Source organism: Triturus cristatus, chromosome 12, assembly GCF_964204655.1.
Source record: "Triturus cristatus chromosome 12, aTriCri1.1, whole genome shotgun sequence".
NCBI lineage: Eukaryota > Metazoa > Chordata > Amphibia > Caudata > Salamandridae > Triturus > Triturus cristatus.
Window position 1 is genome coordinate 606590868 of NC_140595.1, and position 24185 is coordinate 606615052.

Genomic DNA, 24185 nt, shown 5'->3' on the forward strand with positions numbered 1-24185 from the left:
TCGTGGTTGTCCTACTGCAAACCACCAAATGGCAATACTTTACCCCATGTGTGCTATTCCCTTTTTATTTAATTTGTTTTTATTTCGGGACATGTATAATCATAAAAGCAGGACAATTCCTAAGGGACACATGGTGCATAGTAACATATCAAAGCGAGGGGGCAAAAAAGAAACCCCACCATAGAATGCAATCAATAAAGGTAATATATTTGTACATCCTTGATCAGGATATATGTGTGATTCAAAATCAAGTGAAAAACATAACTTAATAACTAGGCAGCAATCCACAGTACAGTGTGGTAGATATGTTCACATGTTACAGAGGTTGACAGAATCCAACCACTATGTCCATCCCCGTCCTCCCCCCGGAATGTTCTTCCCCTTTAATATTACCTTCACAATTAAAATAAAGTTGTTAAAACAAGAAAAAGACCTGCGTTAAATGATCTTAGTTTAAAAAAATAAATACGTAAAATCCTGATTCAAGGGGTTTAAAATGTCATTGGACCCTCAGCGCCTACACCTAGCTCCAAAGTGTGACAGGGTGATTCACAAAAAACACTCCTAGCAGAATATCTAAAAATGTAGGTGCTTTACAAAGAGCGAATGAGCATGGAGGCAAAGAAGGCTGAAGCCATACTACAGACACCAGGATGAGAGGAGGAAAGGGGTGGAAACCTCGCACGGATGGTCTTACCCGTCTGTGCTCATGCCTGTGCTTTACGATGACCGACGTAGAGTAATTCATTATTTTCACATCCCAGCCATGTACAGTAAATCGCAGCTCGTGTCCGTGTAATCGCACACGGCGCTTTACCGTGATGGTTCCATCCTTCCGCGCGTGGAAGCGAGAGTCTCCCGCACTGAAGAGTCCAAGGTTCCTTTCAGGGCAGTCTATGAAGGTCACTGTGTATTAAGGAAAACAAGGATCGGTTTAATGCAAGAGATTAAAAAACAATGCAGAACTACAAGCATTTTGGGAGCATTATATAGTACAAAGGGAAATTATATAGTACAAAGGATAATTTTTCCTAGAATACTTATAGAGATGTCAACAAGGAATACAAAAGTTGAGGCACTTAAAACGTTTCAACTCTCTGGTCTTTAGAATTAACTCAGAGGGAGAGATCCTTCACCCTCTCATACAACAAGACCAGGGTGGGTGGGTGAAGGGGCATGAGTGCCACAAGACAGGAGACTGGAACACGCAAGTACAGAACCCAGACTTCCTTCCCTTTGCCACATCCTTTGGTAGAAACGTGCTCTACTACCTCCTGCAATGTACAAAGTCAACATATGTGTATTGAAGACCTTTCAAATATAATGTGATAGTAAAAAAACGTACACCCGGAAAGTCACACCTCAAGCTTTCAAGTTCCGTGGCCCTTCTTGGTTACGTGAAAGATGCACCGTCCTGTGTTGGTAAACTCACTGCCATGCTGTTGCTTCTGGCGAAGAGACAATTTTCATGCATGGGGGGGGGGGGGGGGGGCACCTCTGTGCGCCATGCCCACTGTTTGACAGCTTGTGTTACTTTCTGCCAGGGCAACTGGTGGAATACTGGTCACTAATGCCCACTGCAAGTAGACCGAGAGATATCTAGGTCCACTTGAACTGTATTTGGGGACCCAACCTGACCAATGATGGTGTTTTTGGGGAGGGGGATAGCTCCGAGATGATGCTGAGATGGGTGTTCCCCTTTTATACATTGTATTTGCTGGGAAATGCATTTTCGTTTATACAAATGAGTGATGACCATCGCTTGTGACCTCTTTGCTGTGCATGAGGCATGACTTTGCTAACCGTTTCCAGTTAGGAGATTACATGACTTTTGTTCCAGTTAGGAGATTAAATGACTTTTGTTTGTGCCTTAAGCTTTACTAAAAACGTAATAAATAACTATTTAAAAAAAAAAAACTTTCAAGGTTGCAGATGAACAGAATGCGGGCATTCCAGTCTAAGCCAAGCCACTTTTTTCGAACCTATGAACTTTTTAAAAAAAAAGTCCTTATGACTGCTAAGAAGCAAATGTGATTTAAACTAAGGTATCCACTTTGGAACCAGATGAAGAGTCTAATCTCAATTTATCCAAAGAGTGTGATGCAATGCTGTGCCCAGGTTTGCTCACCTAACCATGTAAGGAGAGCTATAAAACACACCTTCTAAAATCTAGAACATGTTTTTGAACTCAGCAAGTTACCACATTAGGGTGTAGGTATCAATGGGGCAAAGGGGGGCCTAATGAACCCAATTATCATTATATTTTGCAATCCAAACAGCAATCAGGGGTCCATTTCCCATGCTTCAATAGGGACTGTGGAATATGCTCTGCCACTGATGCCAAACAAAAACTAAACATACTCTAAAAATCAAAACAGAAAGATGGAGGCTCGCTTTAGGGAAACAACTCTGGCTGATGTACAGTGCCAAGACCATGGAAGGGGGAGTGAGAGAGGAGGATAGCTGCAGGAAATCCAAAAACATGGGAAAGGTTGGGTCAAAAGTGTATGTGCAAGGAAGTAATAAACAAGGAGGTTCCCAATTGCCTCCTAATCTCTAACACTCATTGGTCAAATGTTGATGAATGGTCAGGAATACGGCGGTCATATACAAGTAGCTGGTTGTTATGATTGTAGCTTGGATGGAGATACACAACTCAAACACAAATTAAATTATTACCAGATTTACTATTGAGGGGTGTGGTATACTTAAGTCAATAATAGGGGATGTGAGTTTGAGATTTCCCAACAAGCAACAAGGTGTACACAACTAAAAGGTTTGGAGGGGCTGGGGCCACTGGACTGTAATAATGGACATTGTTAGGGGAATTCGTTTTAAGTTATCTGGAAAAGTAAGGTCAGGGTACGTTGTCTCCTCTAGTTCAGTTCAAAAGTAAGGTCAGGGTACGTTGTCCCCTCTAGTTCAGTTCCTCCTCATCGCAATGTCATGCAGAGAAGCCGAGGGGAGCAGGCTAGCATAAGCCCATACCTAACATCAGTAAGCCAGCAATGGGATGGACAGCGAGAGCAGGCCTTTTGGTAGCCCAGACCCAGCAGCAGACCACGCTTGGAAGAAAAGAGTAATCTTGAAGAGCAGGCTAGGTAACAACTGCAAAATAGTAGAAAATCATCAATCCAAATCTTTGTAAGTATCTGCATGAGGATCTGCACATCCATTAGAAATAGTCAAATCAACATAATTTATTTACTTTTTTACCTTTTAGGGTGCTCCAATGGTGTTAACACTACCCACCCACCAGGGTATAATAGCACTAGAACTTGAAATCCTAGAGCAAGATTCAAACCAAAATACACCAGAGCACAACAAGTTGTTGTATCTATAATCCACAGGTACACTTTTAAACCTAAATAAAATTCCACTTGACCATTAATCAAATGTCCTTTTAAACAATAGAACAAGGTCTTGGATGTAGTGTGAATATGATTGTAATGGGAATTGTTTTTAATGTGTACTGTTGTTGTCGGCTGTTAGTGTGGCTGGATGCACTACTGATTGAACAAACACCAAACAATTTCAATCAATCAACCATTTGTAAAGCGCGCTACTCACCAGTGAGGGTCTCAAGGCTCGGGGGGGGGGGGGGGGGGGCGGGGCAGCTACAGATCAAACAGCCAGGTCTTGAGGAGGCTCCTGAAGGTCAGCAGGTCCTAGGTCTGTCGCAGGTGGATGGGGAGAGTTTCCATGTCCTGGCGGCGAGGTTGGAGAATGATCTGCCACTGGTGGTTGTTCGGTGGATTCGTGGAACGGTGGCGAGGTCGGCGGAATGGAGCTGGCGGTTTGGGGTGTAGAAGGTGAGTCGCTTGTTGAGGTATGCTGGTCCGGCCTCGTGGAGTGCTTTGTGAGCGTGGGTGAGGAGCTTGAAGGTGATCCTCTTGTTGATGGGAAGCCAGTGCAGGTCCTTCAGGCGGGATGTGATGTGGCTGTGGCGGGGGATGTCGAGGATGAGGCTTGTGGAAGCGTTTTGTATGTGTTGGGAGTCTCTTCTGGAGTTTGGCCATGGTTCCTGCGTAGAGGGCATTGCCGTAGTCCAGCCTGCTGGTGACGAGGGCCTGGGTGACCGTCTTTCTGGTTTCGGTGGGGATCCATCTGTAGATCTTGCGCAGCATGCGAAGGGTGTTGAAGCAGGAGGAGGAGACGGAGTTGACTTGTTGGGTCACTGACAGAGAAGAGTCCAGGATGAACCCCAGGTAGCGTGCTTGGTAGGTGGGTGTCGGCGCAGTTCCCAGCGAGGCTGGCCACCAGGAGTCGTCCCAGGCGGAAGGGGTGGAGCCGAGGATGAGGACCTCCGTCTTGTACGAGTTCAGTTTGAGGCAGCTGCTCTTCATCCATTCGGCGACGGCCTTCATCCCTGCGTGGAAGTTGGTTTTGGCAGTGGCGGGGTCTTTGGTGAGGGAGAGGATCAACTGGGTGTCGTCGGCGTATGAGACTATGTTAAGGTCGTGTGATCGGACGATGTTGGCGAGCGGTGTCATGTAAACATTGAAGAGGGTCGGGCTGAGGGATGATCCTTGGGGTACGCCCCAGGTGATCTTGGTGGCTTCGGATCGGAATGGAAGGAGGCGGACTCTCTGGGTTCTGTCGGTGAGGAAGGAGGTGATCTAGTCCAGGGCTTTAACGCAGATCCCCGCGTTGTAGAGGCGTTTGCGCAGGGTGTGGTGGCAGACGGTGTTGAAGGCGGCAGAGAGGTCCAGGAGGATGAGGGCCGCGGTTTTGCCGTTTGTCTAGCAGGGCTCTGATGTCGTCGGTGGCGGCGATGAGGGCGGTTTTGGTGCTGTGGAATCCGGATTGGGACGAGTCCAGGGTGTTGTTCTCTTCGAGGAATTGGGTCAGTTGTCTGTTGACGATCTTCTCGATGACTTTCGCCGGGAACAGGAGCAGGGAGTTGGGCCGGAAGTTCTTCAGGTCCTGTGGGTCTAACTTGGGTTTCTTGAGTAGGGCGTTGAGCTCTGCGTGTTTGCAGGTTTCCTGGACGGTGGCAGTCTCGAATGAGCTGTTGAAGATCTTGCGGAGTTTGGGTGTGATGATGGAGCTCGCTTTGTTGAAGATGTGGTGGGGGCAGGGGTCTGATGGTGAGCCAGAGTGGATGGTGTTCATGGTCTTGATGGTGTCTTCGTCTTTGACGTGGTTCCAGGAGATCAGGTGGCCGGTGTGACTGGGGGGCGGTGAGTCTGGGGTGTAGGCGGCTGTCGGAGAGGTCTGGGTGTTGAAGCTGTCATGGATAGCTGCAATCTTGCGGTGGAAGAAGGTAGCTAGAGAGCCGCAGAGGTCTTGTGACTGCGGGATGTCGTTGGAGCTGGGGTTGGCGAGTTCCTTCACGATGTTGAAGAGCTCTTTGCTATTGTGTGTGTTGTTGTTGATGCGTTCCTTGAAGGAGGTCCTTTTGGCCGTTCGAATGAGTTGGTGGTGTCTGCGGCCAGCGTTCTTGAGGGCTGCGTGGTTGTCCGGTGTTTGCTCGCGGCGTCATTTCTTCTCTAGTCTCCGGCAGGTCTGCTTGGATGTCTGGAGGTCGGTGGTGAACCAGATGGCTCTTCTGTTTGTGGGTTTCTTGATCGGGGCAAGAGTGTTGGTGCAGTCGTCGATCCATTGCTTGAGGTTGCGGGCAGCTGTGTTGGTGTGGGTGTGGTGCGTCGACGGGTCTTGGGCGAGGTTGGTGATTATTTGGTCTTCAGTGACCTTGTTCCAGCTGCGGTGGCGGATTCTATGCTGTTGGCTGTGTGCTGTGGATTTCTTGAAGGTGAAGTGGATGCAGCGGTGGTCTGTCCAGTGGAGTTCGGTGGTGTGGCTGATGGAAACGTGGCTGCTGGCGGAGAAAATGGGGTCGAGCGTGTGTCCGGTGGAGTGGGTGGGTGTCATGACAAGCTGTTTGAGGCCGAGGTTGGCGAGGTTGTCCAGAAGTGTGGTGGACTTGCTGTAGTTGGGGTTCTCGAGGTGGAAGTTCAGGTCTCCGAGGAGGATGTAGTTTGTGGAGGCCAGGGCGTGCGTGCTGACGGCGTCTGTGATCGAGTCGATGAACTGTGTCTGGGGTCCGGGGGATCAATACACAAGGGTTCCTCTGAGGGTGGTGTTGGGATCGATTTGGACCTGGAAGTGCAGGTGTTCGGCGGTGCCGAGGGTGTCATCGGTGTTGGTCGAGATTTTGAGGGTAGTTTTGTGGACAATGGCGATTCCTCCTCAAGGTCTGTTGGTGCGGTACCTGCGGGTGATCTTGTAGTCATCCGGGATGGCTATGGCAATGTTGGGTGCCGATGAGGAGTTCATCCAGGTCTCCGTCAGGAAAGCGACGTCCGGGGAGGATGAGTCGAGCAGGTCCCAGAGTTCGATGGCGTGCCTGTGGATGGAGCGGGTGTTGAGCAGTATGCATCTGAGGTGGTTGTGGTCCGCCTTGGTGGGGTTGGCAGGAAGTGCAGATGTGCGCTGGCAGGTGTAGCTGCAGCTTCGGCAGGTGAAGGGTCCATGGGTGAGCTTCGGGGTGGCCTGGAAGCAGGTAGATGATCGGCCGGTGGTGAGTTTGTGGAGGGTGTTGGCGTCGTAGCGGAGTTGGGCGTTGTGGCGCTTGCAGGGGCAAGGGGGTCTGGTGCTGGGTGCGGTCCAGGCGCGGACGGGCTTGCCTTAGGCATGCCTTCGGCGTGCCAGCGGCGTGACCACACAGCGGTCGCCATAATGTAGGGGAGGGGGAGGGACAAAGAGATGGGAGGCGGGGCGGTAGGGGGAAGGGGTGACGAAGGCAAGCGACAGCCCACAGCAAGGGCTGTGAGGGTTGAAAAAAGGGCAGCAGTGCGAGTTAGAGGGAGAAAAAACAGCAACAGAGCAAAACAATAGACTAGAGCTAACACAGCGCACAGTACGGATTTTAACAAAATCACAGACAGGCAAACACCATGCGCAAGAGGGAGACCTGAACCAGGGTAGTCTTGAACCCTGCAACGGAGAATGGCTGGCTGGCTGCAGGCGGAGCAGAGCATCGCAGCGCTGCCTGGGAGAGGGGTGCGGGCCTAGACCAAGGTCTGGGACTCACACGCGCTCCCCGCAGCAGTCGCCATAATGTAGGGGAGGGGGGAGGGACAAGGAGAATGGAGGCGGGAGCGGAGCAGTAGGGGTGGGGTCGTTGGCGGCAGGAAAAAACGGAGGGGAGACGAAGTCAAGCGACAGCCCACAGCAAGGGCTGTGAGGGGTGAAAAAAGGGCAGCAGTTTGGATGGACTGTAGCTGATTCATTGCCCCTGGAGTTGCTTCCTCATCCACTGGGAGGAACGTATGCTCAGGGAGCGTGTATGGGTTGGGATAATTCTTAGTCGGGTCTTGGCCTGGCAGTATCAGTTGGGTCAGCCGTCTGCAGCTGCAATGACATCTAGTCACTGTTCCTGCAAACTGAGTAAAGGTGGGTGAGAAAACATATCCACAAGGAGAGCCAAGACATAACCGAGCCAAAGGTGTGGCTTAGCTCTCAGAGTCCGTGCACAAGCAGAGCCTTGAAAATAGTTTGCATGTAAATCATGCAAAATGATCATGCAAAATTATGATTACGTCTCTTCAAATTAAAAAAAGGTGTATTTCTTTAACATGCAGATCTGTTATAACTAAGTACTTCAGACTGTGTCATTCCACTGAGAGGAATTTATTAAAAGTAATACTTCTGCAACATGAATATTGAAATATTCATGTTTCCCACTGCCATGACAACGATGCCACTATTGAAATCAGAGGCAAGTCAGTTGTAATGTGTACTCTGTAAGTGGCCTAGATTCTTATTACAGATGGAGCAAAATTGGTGGGGCATAGATAGGACGTGGAGTTGAATGATGAGGGTGGGAGGGAAGTTAATTCAGAGGGATATGTTAACGTAAAACATTGCAAATCTGATTCACAAACATATGCTAAGCAACAGACTTGTATTCGATACACCAAACATTGAAAATTGTTTCTATTTGACAATTGCCAATAGAAAGATAAATAGATGGAGCCAACATTTTTTTTGTAAACAGTCTTGATTGAATTTTCATTTGTGTGCCCCAGGCTGCTGAACAATCACCTTATATATAATTGGAACAGGTTACATCAATATATATACCATTATGTAGTGTTACATCACAGCGATCACTTTGTTAAACTCAGAGGCTGCTAATGTTCAACTATCCCAGTTTGACATTCAACCCCTCCCTCCCCACCCTTCCCTGATTCCCAGTGCTGTATTGTGTGTCTGCAGGGTTTGCAGGTTGTCTCTCGGGGTCACCCAGCGCCGCTGCCTGCCCTGGCCTATATCTATTGGTCCAATTAGGGTGGTGGCTCCTGGTCGCTTTTCTCAACTACTAGAGCTTCTGTTACTCTGGGAAAGGGACTCTTAGCGTGCAGGGGTGCTCTTTTCTTCATTCAATACCTTTTCTGTTCCCTCTCCCAAGTTCTCCCAAGCTCAGGCGAAGTGCAATGTTCCCCTACACTGCACTCCCCCCCTTCACTCTGCCCAGCAAAGACGGTCTGTCCTCCACCTGCTTATTTGTGGCCCAGCGGGTGCCTTCCACTAACTTCATAGTTTTGCGCCGCTTGGATAGTATTAGGGCCGGATCTATGAAAAAGGTTGTTCGGTTTTATTTCGTAGGACGGGGATAAAGCCCCAAGACACAAGTCACCGGTGTCGTGTTGATGTTGAAGTCCGTGATGCCTTTTATGGTATGTAGAACTCCTGCCCAATAACCAGCTGCTTAGAGGCAACCCCACACCATGTGTAGCATCCACACCGCCTCTAGGTGGCATCTGGGGCAAGTGTGAGCTGTGTTACGGAAGCAAGCGATGAGTGCTATAGGTGTGGTATACCCTCTGCAGAATATAGTAGTGGAATAGTTTAAATTCCGCGTTGCGGGATACTTTTTGGGGCGCTACTAGGACTTTGGTCCAATCCCACTCGTCTTCCCATTTCTGTTTGAGGTGCGTTTAGGAGGCGTATCATATCTGCTCTCCGCATTAGGTTCGATATTAATCTACATATCGTAAAGTGAGGTGTTGCTCCAATTCAGTAATGTGAGAAGTAACAGACCAGTTGTCGATGCAAAATAAGTTTATAACTTTGACCTTCTGGAAACTGTTGTCATAAAAATAGTGCAGTCGTAAGTGTGAGTAGGTCAAGAAGATTGTGCGAAAACATGACGTTAATTCACTGAAGTATATAAATCCACTAAAACGGCCTGCTCCCTGTCTCGTATGTGAAAGACACCAGAAAGCAGCATACAGAGGTGTTTTTCCAGGTTTCATTACTTTGTTCCACAATAACTTGACAGGATGGTTATATGTGCCAGTGTATTATCTATGCTGTTTTTTATTTCCCCATTGACACACGGAAATGTTCAGGTCTCATGACCTATTCTGACATTTGTCATCTGCACACGGATGGGATGCATTGGAACGAGGCTTTGCTCTTGCCGACCTATAGCGTTACTTTTCCACACTAAAAACCCAACACATTTCTTAGGCACAACATGTTTCTTTATCGCCCCACCTTCTTTCAAAACCAATGTTTCTGAACGATTTCACAATATGAGAGATGTCTCTCCATCTCTCCTTTACTCATCCCAAACCTCCTCCCACTGCTATGATCGACAAATAAACGGTTCAATGACAGAATATCGACCTAAAAAATATTGAGGTAAAAAATATCGAGGGAAAAATATAGGATACAGAAATATCGACTTGCTCTACTTAAAAAGGTAAGTACAAAAATATCGGGGGGAAATATAGTTTACAATCATATAGTTGTATTAAATATCGATTTTCAAATATATATTATTTAAAATATTAGAATAAACATTAAATACTAACATTAATTTATAATAAATAAAATATATTTAAAAGTATATTTTAACAAATATAACAAACAAATGTACTTTTTAAAATGTAAACACACACATATATAGATCTAAACATATACATAACAAAAAACGAGTATTTTAATTAATATTATAATTTAAAAAATCTTAAATATATTATAAAAACGTATGTATATATATTTAAATATTTGTAAACAATAGGATCCACCAATGAAGGATTGCTTTAGAGGATTTGAATCAAGGGCCATATGCGTTTCCTACATTGGTTGGAAGCACATCGTGTTTCTTAAATACCCCTCACACACCAAAAGAGCCCTTAGTGTCATGCTTCATCATAGCGGTCTTGGCGTCCTCACGCGGCATGCTACTACCTGCGAATACACTGGAGCACTGATGTTGTTCACTAAGTGTGGTGAAAGTGAGTGGCAGGGTTAGGAGTGAGTGATAAGTTAATGTTAAAAAATACCTAGTTCCTGTGCAGTGGAAAACTTTAATATTACATGGTGCTGGTATTGTTAAAAAGGTGTGAGGCGGAGGTGTGTTGTATTAAAGTACAAGACCTGTGTGTCAACATGTTTCGAAGCGTGCCGCTTCTTCTTCAGGACAGGTTAACAGATCCCTACCCTACTCACATAGCATGTATGACAATGTCATCAATGGTAAGATACTATACAGACAGGGCTCCGTGGAGCCACGAGGAGAGGACGTTAGTACAAGGTAGTACCCTGGTACAAGTACAATTAGCACCTTGTCCTCCTCGTTTTGTAAGACTCATGAGGCAACCTCCTCCCATACAACAAATCACACTTCAGAAATTTCCTTATGGTATCGTATTTTAGATTGAGACCATTGTTCTCCTACATGTAGCAGTCACTACGTGTCTCCACTCCAGTCAGTGCAAAAGTAGGGAAAGTGCTGGATTGCGGAGGGGTAAAATTTACTATTACCACTGCAGTCAGTGCAAAAGTAGGGAAAGTGCTGGATTGCGGAGGGGTAAAATTTACTATTCACACTCCAGTCAGTGCAACAGTAAGGACAGTGTTGGATTTTAAAATCTAAAAAATTATATTATTCCCACTTCAGATAGTACTACATTACAAACAAATAAAATGTCTACAAAAACTCATTAAAAAAAAACAAGTGAAAAAAAACAAATAATGTAATATATTCAAAATTAAAACATTTCTGAAAATTGAAAACCTAATAATTTTACAAACAATATTAAAAATTAAATTGCATATTATTTCCTGTAAAAAAAGTATCTGAAAAAGTATTTATTAATACATTTAATTCATAAATAAATGTAGTTATATTTTCCTCCCACATATACCCCTACTAAACTTACAACCAAAACCTAACACTAAAGAACAAGTTACTTACCTTCGGTAACGATATATCTGTAAGAAACATTAGTCAGTTAGATTCCTTACCCCCAGGCGTCAGGCTAGATCCGGAAAGACTTTTCGTCAGCAATACCCTTGCGCGTCGCTAGGTGTCGTCTGCGGCTCCGCATCCGTCGTCGGCGTCGTGATCGTCGGGAAGACGTCGTCAGAGTACTTAGACGCCGCCCTCGCGCGCGGACGTCAGTTCTTGTACACAGCTTTCCGCGCCAGGAACGCAGAGCAATGCAAGAGACCGACACTGGTGCCATGAATCTAGGGCCCTGAAGGGGATGTCCTTAACCCTAGATATCAGTTCGCAGAATGGGGAGGATGGGTGGGGTGTTAAGGAATCTAACTAACTAATGTTTCTTACAGCTATATCGCTACCAAAGGTAAGTAACTTGTTCATCTGAAAGAAACACGTTAGTTAGATTCCTTACCTTAGAATAGATACCACAGCAATACCAACCCCAGTGGTGGGTCTGCGAACCAAGATCACACCAGGAAGTCCTGGAGAACGGAACGGCCAAGGAAGCCATCTCTCCGGATTTGGCTGTCTAGGCAATAAGGCTTGACAAACGTGTTCAGCGAGGCCCACGTTGCTGCCTGACAGATGTCCTGCAAAGGGAATCCCCGTCCCAGTGCAGTAGTAGCCGCTGTGGTCCGAGTGGAAAGGGCCCTCAGCCCCACAGGAGGTTCCTTCTTAGCCAAGGAATAACAGGCCTTAATGCACAAGATGACCCACCGAGAGATGGTTCGCTTGTGCACCGCCCGCCCCTTCTTAGCGCCCACGTAGCCAACGAAGAGTTGGTCGTCCACCCGGAACTGTTTCGTGCGGTCCAGATAGAAGGACAGCGCCCGTTTTGGGACCAGGCGGTGGAGCCTCTCTTCCTCTTTCGAGGGAGGCAGAAATAAGGTGGGCAGTGTAACAGACTGGCCGATGTGAAAAGCAGTTACCACCTTAGGGAGAAAGGAAGGACGAGTCCTGAGAACAACCTTGTCCGGATGGACAGAAAGGAAAGGAGACTTAGAAGATAGAGCCTGGAGCTCACTCACCCTTCTAGCAGAGGTGATGGCAACCAGGAAAGCAGTCTTAAGAGTCAGAAGACGAAGGGGACAATTATGAAGTGGCTCAAAGGGAGCACACATCAGATAGGTCAACACTAGGTTCAAATCCCACTGAGGCATTACGAAAGGGACAGGAGGAAACATGCAAGTAATGCCCTTAAAGAATCGAGAAACAACAGGGGACTTGAAAAGAGAAGGCTGACCAGGAAGCCATAAGAAAGCAGAAATAGCTGAAAGATATTCCTTGAGGGTGCCCAGAAAAGAGCCCTGCTGGGCCAGGGAAATAAGAAAGAGGAGAACCTCAGAAAGAGGGGCGGAAAGGGGATCCACAGCCTTTGCTGTGCACCATGCCACAAATTTGTTCCACCTGCAGGCGTATATCGATTTAGTGGAGGGACGCCTGGCTGCCAGAATAAGATTACAGACTTCAGGAGGCAAGTCAAATGGCATCAACTGTCGCCGCTCAATCCCCACGCATGGAGGTGGAGGCTGGACAGGTTCGGGTGGAGGACCGTCCCCTGCTGCTGCGACAGAAGGTCCTCCTGAAGAGTCAGTCGAATCGGGGGGTCGATCGATAGACTGAGTAGCTCGAGATACCAGTATCTTCGTGCCCAATCCGGAGCCACAAGGATGACTTGGGCCCGGTCCGGCCTGTTCTTCTTCAGCACTCTGGGCAGAAGTGGTATAGGCGGAAAGGCGTACAACAGACCGCAACTCCACTCGCGACGAAAAGCGTCTCCGAGCGAGTGCCGCCTTGGAAATTCCAACGCGCAGAACTGATGACATTGCACGTTCTCTTCGGTGGCGAATAGATCTAACCAAGGCTCTCCTCACTGCCGAAAGAGTCCTTGCACCACGTCCGAGTTCAGACGCCATTCGTGATCCATCATGCACCGTTCATCTGCTCTGGCGTTCAGAGAGCCCGCCAGGTGTTGAACCACCAGAGTGATGCCCTGATGTTCCAGCCATGTCCAGAGGCGCAGAGCCTCCTGACAAAGGGTCCACGACCCCACCCTGCCCTGTTTGTTGCAATACCACATGGCGGTGGTGTTGTCGGTGAACACCTGCACTACACTCCCCCGAACAGAGGGGAGGAATGCCTTCAGCGCAAGTCGGATCGCCCGCAGCTCCAATAGGTTGATATGGAGCCGGGACTCTGCTGGAGAACAGAGGACTCTGATCTCCGCCTCTCCCATGTGGCCCCCCCATCCCAGGAGGTACGCATCCGTCACCACTACGTGCTCCGGTTGGGGTAGGGAGAGGGATCTGCCACTGACCCAATCGCGGTCCATGATCCACCACTGCAACTGTCTTGCAGTGCCCTCCGAGATCAAGACATGGTCGGACAGGTTGCCCCGATGCTGGGCCCACTGAAACTTCAGGTCCCATTGCAGAGCCCGCATCCGCCACCTGGCGTGATGTACCAGCAGGATGCAGGAGGCCATCAGACCCAGGAGCCGCAGCACCAACCTGACCGAAACCCGGGATAAAGGCCTGAATATCCCGAACCCGCTGTTCCGGAGGATAGACCCGGAACTGCGCCCAGTCCAGAACCGCTCAAAGGAGCTTCTGGGAGGGACTCATATGCGACTTCGGCACATTGATGGAAAACCCCAGCAAATGCAGGAGGTCGGCCGTAGTCTGGAGGTGGGAGACGACTGCCTGGGGCGAGCCCGCCTTCAACAACCAGTCGTCGAGATAGGGGAAGACTGGAACCCCTAATCTGCGCAGATGAGCTGCGACCACCGCCATCACTTTCGTGAACACCCGAGGGGCACTGGTGAGGTCGAAGGGGAGCACCGTAAACTGAAAGTGTCCGTGGCCTACCGTGAACCGCAGGTAACGCCGGTGGGCCGGCAGGACGGGGATGTGGAAATACGTGTCCTGCAAGTCCAACGCTACCATCCAGTCTCCAGGGTCTAGGGCAACCAGAACCTGAGCTAAGGTGAGCATCTTGAACTTCTCCTTCCGGAGGAAGGCGTTGACGCTCCTGAGGTCCAAGATAGGGCGTAGGCCCCCTTTGCCCTTTTTGGGAACCAGAAAGTAGTGGGAATAACAACCCCAACCTACTTCTGGGCCAGGAACGCACTCGATGGCCCCCTTGGCCAAGAGGGCCGTAACTTCCTCCTGCAGAAGTTGCAAGTGATCCCCGACATGCGGTGGCACTGCGGTGGCATGGCTGGAGGGGTCGCCTCGAAGGGGAGGGAGTAGCCCCTTAGGACGATTTGCAGCACCCACCTGTCCGATGGGATGGTGCGCCACTGGAGCAGGTGATGGCGAACCCTGCCTCCCACTGGCGTGGAATGGGCCTGAAAGCTCGGACTAGGAGGGCTTTGAGGCGGATGCTGCTGGGGCAGATGTGGGTGGACCAGCTCTCTGTCCCCCTGCTCCGCCTCGGCAGAATCCACATCCGCGACAGTGTGGAGGGTGGTTCTGCGGCCTGTGGCTAGACGGACGTGAGGGGGCGCCCCTTCCTTGGCCACTAAAGGGGCGAAAAGCGGAAGTTTGCGGGCACGGGGCTGAGAGGCCCAAGGACTTGGCCGTAGGCCTGGAGTTCTTAAAGCGCTCCAGTGCACTCTCCGCTTTGTCGCCAAAAAGGCAACGGCCTGTAAGGGTGCTCAGAATCTTCTGCAGGAGCGTCAGGAACCTGAAGATATATCCCTGTCTTCCCCTGCGGCCCTCCGTCTCTATCAGACCCTAGAGAACCGGATGGCACGCCAAGGGAAAACAGGGTGACAAAACAAGGGAAGGAGGGTATGACTTCAGAGGTAGTGTTGCGGAGGGTCCAAGAAGGTGGGTCTTCTCTGGATACACCCTGTAATAGAAAACTAATCACTCTTCCCTCTGTCACATAAATAGTAAACAATGAATGTCAGCACGCTCACCTACCACTGGGGTCTGAATCTCTTGGCAGGATTGGGAATCACCAATATGGGGAATACCAGGTACACAGGAGAGGATAGGCATAGAATGACCAGTTTCTCCTAAATCACATAAGCAACAAGTCAGAGGAACTTATGTAATGGTAACATACATCACATCCGAGCTACTATAGGTCTTTCACTCACTCATGGAAACCACTCCAACTCCTCTTCCTGGTATTTACAAATGGCATGTACAATGGAACTTCTATGGATGTGGACTACGACCTAACAGGAAAGCAGCAGGCAATAACGATTAGATTCACCCATACTTAAGATACTTGTAAACACATGGGAAAAATGGAGCGCGTTGCGCTGTTACCGTGTTTCAGTCGTGCATCGGCTCTTACTTCGTGGTTCACGCAGCTCCCCTCGTATTAGTGAAACTGATATCTCAGAGGAGAACTATCCCCCAGTCTTAAGGAGGAGAAATGAACCAGGGTTGTAAGATATGAGGGTGACTGTTGTGGGAAGTTGTGGATCTTCCGGATGTCGGAGGAATGTAAATTAGTGAATTCCCATTAAAAGGGAAGACAAGGAACTAGATGGTTGAATGGGACTGAACGATGCAAGGGATAGCTGAACCCTCAAATAATAACAAAACAGGGTGGAGGAACGGAGTGGGGAAGGACACCGATAAAGAAACGACAAGCACACTATACACACTATCTTACCGCCACCAAGGTGCTCGCACTGCGTCTGAGAAGCAGCAATGGGAAACGGAAAAAAGGGCGTACGAATGGACGACAAACAATGGCACACACAAGCGAGCTCTAAGGTGGAACAAGAGAGCTCGCAACGGTAATACTTTGGCGTCTTGCAAGCACGCCAAAACCGCTCGAAAAGAACCCGCAAGGATTCACGCTACTCCGGAAACAGGAAGCAATCTTTCCGGAAGTCAGGCATTCCACACTTGGACCAAATCAGGCAACTAAGCTAGAACGCTAAGCGCAATTGTGCGCGCCTAGCCTCCTTAAATACTGGTTCGTCTGTGGATCAGAGTTCGTGTCCCGGGGCATGACAGCACACTCCCCCCACAACGGCCCCCCCCCGTCTTGGGTTTATCAGGATGCCGCATGTGAAACAGGCGTACAAGTCGAGGGGCGTGGACATTAGCGACCGGCTCCCACGTACGTTCCTCCACTCCATATCCCTTCCAATGTACAAGGTATTGGAGTGTATTCTTCACCAATCGCGAATCCACTATGGATTCTACTTCATACTCAGAGGGATCTGAAAGAGAGACTGGAGGTGGACGACGCGGGAGCCGGGTGCCTGACTCCACAGGCTTTACCAGAGAAACGTGGAACACTGGATGTATCTTGAAGGAGGTAGGTAATTCCAGTTTCACAGCCACTGGATTAATCACACTGTGTACCTTGTATGGGCCTATGTAGGCAGGGTTGAACTTGCGTGGACCACGGAGTGCCAGATGTTTAGTGGAAAGCCACACCTTATCCCCCGGTTCATAGATAGGTTCTAACCGTCTATGAAGATCAGCCCCCTCCTTATACGCTATCTTTGCGGCTTCCAGGTTCTCCCGGGTGCAACTATGGATTTCTCGCAGCCGTGAGATAAATTCATTGGCCGCCGGGGTAGGGCCTTCCTGGGACACTCCAGTAGGTAACAACTTGGGATGGAATCCGTGAGAACTATAGAAGGGTGAGTAGCCTGTAGAGGAATGGGGGCTGTTGTTATATGCGATTTCTGCCACCCACACCCATTCATCCCATTCTATAGGTTTCTGCAGTGCCTGTGTTCGTATGTACTGTTCGAAGCATTGGTTAACCCTCTCAGTCTGCCCGTCGGATTGGGGGTGATGACTAGAGGACAACCTGACATCTATACCAAGCAAGGAGCACAAACATTTCCAAAACCGGGACACAAACTGGGCCCCCCTATCAGACACCAGCACGGAGGGAATTCCATGTAGACGGACGATTTCTCGTAGGAACACTGAAGCTAGTTCACTGGCAGTAGGCAACCCCCTCAAGGGAACAAAATGAGCTGTTTTAGTAAACATATCCACCACCACTAGCAAGGTAGTGTTGTGGTTTTGGGTCACCGGCAACTCGACAACAAAATCAAGGGATACAGTATGCCAGGGTCCCGGCGGAGCAGGGAGAGGCAGGAGTAAGCCCACTGGGTTTAGGCGGGAGATTTTGGACTGGGCACATACATGACACGTCTTAACATATGTCATAATGTCCTTCAGCATGCGCGGCCACCAGAATCGTTCTCGCACTGTCTGAGTAGTCTTTTTAATTCCTGGGTGGCCTGCCAATGTATGGGAGTGGTACCAATCCAACACCTGTTGCTGTAGTTCCCTAGTGGGTAAAACTATTCCCCCTTGTACACATACGTATCCGTTCTGAATGGTAGTGGGCTGAGAACCCACAACACCCCCCATTTCTGCTGATGACTGACTCTGCCTAACCTGGGTGAGAAACATTTCTTCAGAGAGAACCCCACCTACGATGGCTTCCTTAGGAACTATAGTCGGGGCTTCCAAAGGCAGTTCGGGGTGATCAAACCCTAAGCGAGATAAAGTGTCCGCTTTCCCATTTTTCCGCCCTGGACGGTAGTGAATACAAAAGTCATACTCGCAAAAGAACTGTGACCACCGTATTTGCCGCATAGACAACGCTTTGGCGGATGTCAAATATTGGAGGTTGCGGTGATCTGTCAGGACTGTTGTTTGATGCCTAGCCCCCAATAAATACTGACGCCATTCTTCAAAAGCCTTTTTTATAGCAAGAAGCTCCTTTTCACCTACCGCGTAATTGTATTCCGCCGGGGTAAATTTGTGTGAAAAATAGGCCACTGGGTGATTGAGGCCACTAACAGGGTCTCTCTGACTGAGTACGCCCCCCACGGCCACTTGCGAAGCATCAACCTCCACAATAAAAGGCAGGGCCGGATCAGGGTGGTGAAGAACGGGAGCTCGAGTGAAAGAAAGACGCAATTGTTGGAATGCATTCTCAGCTGTTCTGGACCAAGTATAGATAACTCCCTTCTTCAAGAGGGCCGTAAGTGGCGATGCCAAATCAGAAAAATTCTTGATAAACCTTCGATAAAAGTTGGCAAAACCCAAGAAGCTTTGCAACTCTTTGACCGTCTTAGGCGCTGGCCAGGACAAGACAGCCTTCACCTTACCAGGATCCATTGCCAAACCCCATGGAGACACCACAAAACCTAGAAAGGGCACCTCTTGAGTGTGGAAAGAGCACTTCTCTAGTTTACAGTACAATTTGTTGTCATGTAAGCGTTCTAATACCTTCCGTACATGCATTATGTGTTCTGACAGGGAGGCAGAATAAATCAAGAGATCGTCAATGTAGGCTATGACATAATCTTCTAGCATATCTCTGAGCACTTCAGTAATGAAGAATTGAAATGCTGCAGGAGCATTACAAAGCCCAAAGGGCATGACTAAATACTCATATAGCCCGTATTTGGTGCAAAATGCTGTCTTCCACTCATCTCCCTCCTTGACTCGCACAAGATGGTATGCACCACGTAGATCTAATTTCGTGAAGTACTGTGCGCCTCTCACCCTGTCAAGGAGGGAGGAAATGAGGGGCAACGGGTAACGGTTCTTGATGGTGACTTGATTCAACCGTCGATAGTCAATACAACATCTCAATCCCCCTTCCCGCTTGGGAATGAAAAACAATGCAGAAGAGGCCGGGGAGCGTGAAGATCTGATGAACCCCTTTTCCAGCATGTCATCGAGGTACTGTCGTAGATACACGTTTTCCTTTTCTGTTAGTGAGTATACACGACTGCAAGGTATTCTAGCCCCCGCTTCTAGGTCTATTCGGCAATCGTACACCCTATGTGGAGGGAGAGATTCTGCTTCTCGGGGGTCGAATACGGCCTTCAAATCGGCGTAACAGGTAGGCAGCTCAGACGCTTGTGCTTCTGCCATAGGAGGTGTGTCAGCTAGCGTGCCAGCTATCACTCCCTTTTGACTTTGGGAAGGGCGAAATTCAAGAAGGGAGTTTTCCCAATCTATGATGGGGTTGTGGAGTCTTAGCCATGGGATTCCTAATAACACGGGAATGTGTGGTGAATGAATCAGATCGAAGGACAGGTCTTCCTGATGCTGAGGTCCTATACTCATGTGCAACTGCTCTGTTTGATGGGTTACCGGTCCCGAGACAAGCGGCCTGCCATCAATAGTTGAGACCCTATTGGAAACCTCTTTCATTACACAGGGTATTAGGTTGTTACGGGCCCATTCTTCATCCATATAATTTCCTGATGCTCCAGAATCTATCATTATTCTTACATGTAATCTCTGCTGTTCCAAGGCGATATAGGCGGAAACATAGAAATGTGACGTGGCGGACAAGTCGTGATCAGCGGGGGAGACCGTACAACCTGAACTGCCCGGGAGCCTGGTCTCAAAGGACCCCGGACTTTCTAGTTTCCCTGTCGATTAACAGGGCTCGGTTTGACAGGGCACGCTCGTACAAAATGACCGGCTTTACCGCAGTACATGCACAATTTCTCGGCCCTTCTTCTCTGCCTTTCTTCTTGCGTCAAGGGGCCCCGCACCATCCCTATTTGCATAGGCTCGCTCTCATCCACGGACTTTGGCAGCTCACTCTTCTTCTCTTTAAACAGTCCATATCTTGGTTCCCCTTTTCCCTTTTCGTTTTTTCGTTCTCTTAACCTATGATCAATTTGAATCACTAAGTCTATTAGGTCAGGACAGGATTCGGGTAACTCAACTATTTGGGATAGAGCGTCCTTTAATTCATCCCGCAAACCCCTGTAGAAGAGTGCACCTCGTTTTTCTTCCGGCCAGTTGGCCTCTACCACTAGTCTCCTAAAGGAAGTGATGTACTGGACCAAATCATGGCTCCCCTGCTTCAAGGCTAGCAACTCAGTATCCGCCGCGTGGGTATACACATGTCTATCGAACAGTTTACGGAACTCCCTCCTAAAGGCTCCATAGTTATATAGTAGAGGATCATCTCTATCCACTAAGGGTATAGCCCAATCAGCAGCGGACCCGCTTAAATAAGAGATGGCGAACGCCACCCTAGACTGATCTGAGGGAAAACAAGCGGCCTTGCATGAAAAGTGTAGTTGACATTGACTCAGGAAAGCGGCACATCGGGCTGCGTCTCCTGCGAAACGCTCCGGCGGAGCTAGAGGAATGGACTGGGGGGTGGTCACATGGATAACTGGTTGTTGGCCAGTACTTCTCTCTCCTGAGGGCCCCGCTCTTTGTAGGCCCTGCAGGGCATCTACCCTTGCTGCTAAGGCCTGGGTCTCACCTTGCAAATTGCCTATCATATTGGCCACATCAGCCAACGTTACTGTTCCCAAATCCATGACGCTCGGGCAGAACACACTGTTTTAAGGCTTAGCGTTCTGTAAGGGTGCTCAGAATCTTCTGCAGGAGCGTCAGGAACCTGAAGATATATCCCTGTCTTCCCCTGCGGCCCTCCGTCTCTATCAGACCCTAGAGAACCGGATGGCACGCCAAGGGAAAACAGGGTGACAAAACAAGGGAAGGAGGGTATGACTTCAGAGGTAGTGTTGCGGAGGGTCCAAGAAGGTGGGTCTTCTCTGGATACACCCTGTAATAGAAAACTAATCACTCTTCCCTCTGTCACATAAATAGTAAACAATGAATGTCAGCACGCTCACCTACCACTGGGGTCTGAATCTCTTGGCAGGATTGGGAATCACCAATATGGGGAATACCAGGTACACAGGAGAGGATAGGCATAGAATGACCAGTTTCTCCTAAATCACATAAGCAACAAGTCAGAGGAACTTATGTAATGGTAACATACATCACATCCGAGCTACTATAGGTCTTTCACTCACTCATGGAAACCACTCCAACTCCTCTTCCTGGTATTTACAAATGGCATGTACAATGGAACTTCTATGGATGTGGACTACGACCTAACAGGAAAGCAGCAGGCAATAACGATTAGATTCACCCATACTTAAGATACTTGTAAACACATGGGAAAAATGGAGCGCGTTGCGCTGTTACCGTGTTTCAGTCGTGCATCGGCTCTTACTTCGTGGTTCACGCAGCTCCCCTCGTATTAGTGAAACTGATATCTCAGAGGAGAACTATCCCCCAGTCTTAAGGAGGAGAAATGAACCAGGGTTGTAAGATATGAGGGTGACTGTTGTGGGAAGTTGTGGATCTTCCGGATGTCGGAGGAATGTAAATTAGTGAATTCCCATTAAAAGGGAAGACAAGGAACTAGATGGTTGAATGGGACTGAACGATGCAAGGGATAGCTGAACCCTCAAATAATAACAAAACAGGGTGGAGGAACGGAGTGGGGAAGGACACCGATAAAGAAACGACAAGCACACTATACACACTATCTTACCGCCACCAAGGTGCTCGCACTGCGTCTGAGAAGCAGCAATGGGAAACGGAAAAAAGGGCGTACGAATGGACGACAAACAATGGCACACACAAGCGAGCTCTAAGGTGGAACAAGAGAGCTCGCAACGGTAATACTTTGGCGTCTTGCAAGCACGCCAAAACCGCTCGAAAAGAACCCGCAAGGATTCACGCTACTCCGGAAACAGGAAGCAATCTTTCCGGAAGTCAGGCATTCCACACTTGGACCAAATCAGGCAACTAAGCTAGAACGCTAAGCGCAATTGTGCGCGCCTAGCCTCCTTAAATACTGGTTCGTCTGTGGATCAGAGTTCGTGTCCCGGGGCATGACACGGCCATCGAAGGGCATGTCCATGAGGGTGCTCTGGACATCCCCGGAGAAATTCGTGGATCTCAGCCAGGCATGGCGACGAATCGCCACCGTGGTCACAATTGCCCTGCCTAGCGAGTCCGTTGTGTCCAGCACACATCGTATCGAATACCGTGCCGCTTCCCGCCCCTCGACAAGAGCCTGGGCGAGCCGTGTCCTGGCCTCCTCTGGACACTGGGGCAGCACGTCTGCCACCGTATCCCACAAGGAGTGGGTGTAACGGTCCAAAAGGCATGCTGTGTTGAGAGACCGCAACCCCAAACTCAGGGAGAACAGTTTCTTCCCAAACTGTTCCAAACTTTTGGATTCCCGATCCGGGGGAGTGGACGGGAAGGCGGTCTGGGAGGTAGAGGCCTGGATAACCAGGCAGTCGGGCGTGGGGGGCACCAACAGAAATCTGGAGTCGCCCGGTGCGGGCGGTGGCGCCGGGCCACGTTCCGGTCCACAGGAGGGACTGTGGAGGGCTTGGACCAGGTGCCCATCAGAATGTCCGTTAGTGCTTCATTGAACTGCAGCAGAGGCTCCGAGGAGCTTACAGGCGGTTGAATCACTTCAGTGAGGAGATTAGTCCTCATGGCCACAGCAGGGAGCTCCAGCCCGAGGGCTTCGGCCACCTTGCGCAGCACCACAGAGTAGGTAACACCCTCCTCCGTAGCCATGGAGGGAGGAGAGATGAAGCCAGTGTCAGGGGAGGTGTCAAGACCACTGGCATCCCCCAGCTCTTCTGCCCAGTCCTGAGATAACTGGCACTGCTGTCCCAGAGGGTCCTCAGACCCCTCCCAGTCGTCCCCGTCATCCGACTCCTGGTAGACAGGTGGAATGGTCGGAGCCGGGCGGAAGATGAACCTGTCATCCATCGGCGTCGGATACGGCGCCGGGCCGCGCCGTTCCGACGCCAGGCCCCGATCGGGACTAAACCTGGGGACGACGTCGTCCGAAGACAGCGCCAGGGGCGGCACCGAAGGGGTCGACACCGGCGGAGGGGTCGTAAGGTCGACCGGCGTCGACCGGGATCCAGGCCTGGGTCCCACGGGGGCCTGCGGCGTCGGTACCGAAGTCGACGCCGGGGCCGGAGCCGCCGGCTCGCTAGGCCTCCCAGTCGAGCCTGCAGGGCCCGAAGGCACGCCGGCAGGCGTCAACGGCGGAGCCAGACTCCTCATGGCCACGAGGAAGTCTCTGATCTCCGCCGGAGTTGCGTCAGACCCAGGGACCGGAGGGTATGGGGTCGGAGGCGACTCCTGCGGCTCTGATGGAGCCGCGCGGGTGGTGCCACCCAAACCCTCAGCCGAATCGCGCGACCGGCGAGGGGAGTCAGAAGAGCGATGTCGCCTCTTCGACTTCTTGCTGCGCCTCGACTTACCGGAATGCGAGGACTTTGACCCCGACGAACGGTGATGACTGCGGCTCCGCGACCGGTCCCTCGACCGGGACCTCGAGCAGCGCGGAGCTGACTGCCGGATCTTGTGCAGCTTGCGGGACCGCTCCCGCCTTCGAGGTCAAGGCCCGGCAGTCAAGGCACGACTCGGCATCATGGTCGGCCCCAAGGCAGTAGAGACACCGGCGGTGATGGTCCGTGACCGACATCAGGCGGTGACAGGCGTCGCATGGTTTGAATCCAGGCATCGATACAGGCACCAGTGTCGAGGTCGACAGGAATTAGCAACCAAAAGAGTTCAAAAAGTTTAGTTAAAAAGTGACTAAAAGGGCATGCCTTCCCGGATCGGCGCTTACAGGCGCGGAAAAAAGAAGAACTGACGTTAGCGCGCGAGGGCGGCGTCTAAGTACTCCGACTATGCCATCCCGGCGATCACGATGCTGACGATGGACGCGGAGCCGCAGATGACGCCTAGCGACGCGCAAGGGTATTGCTGACGAAAAATCTTTTCGGATCCAGCCTGACGCCTGGGGATATTCTAAGGTAAGGAATCTAACTAACATGTTTATTTCAGATATAAAAACACACATATTTTATAATATTAACATAAGTATGTATTAACAATAAATATATATACTTAAAGTGCATTTAGTTCCCACCCTATAAACCCCACAACCCATACCTAAAATAAAAAAGTTACGGAGACAAGTAACTTAATTATCAATTAAATAATTCATAGTAATAAAACAATGATTTACAATTAAATAACTGACAACCCTGTACACCCATAAATCCCACAACCCGCTCATTAAAAAATAATTAACTAACAATATTAACATC

At 49.6% G+C, this 24185-nt stretch overlaps 1 protein-coding gene across 1 annotated transcript in view; it reads right to left on the reverse strand.

The window, feature by feature from the left end:
- Positions 1-24185, reverse strand: part of LOC146776371 (blastomere cadherin-like) — a 562924-nt gene that overhangs the window by 387425 nt on the left and 151314 nt on the right. The window contains exon 3 of the mRNA XM_085639655.1: positions 698-906. Coding sequence (XP_085495781.1) covers positions 698-906 — 209 coding nt within the window. The remainder of the gene's footprint in view (positions 1-697; positions 907-24185) is intronic.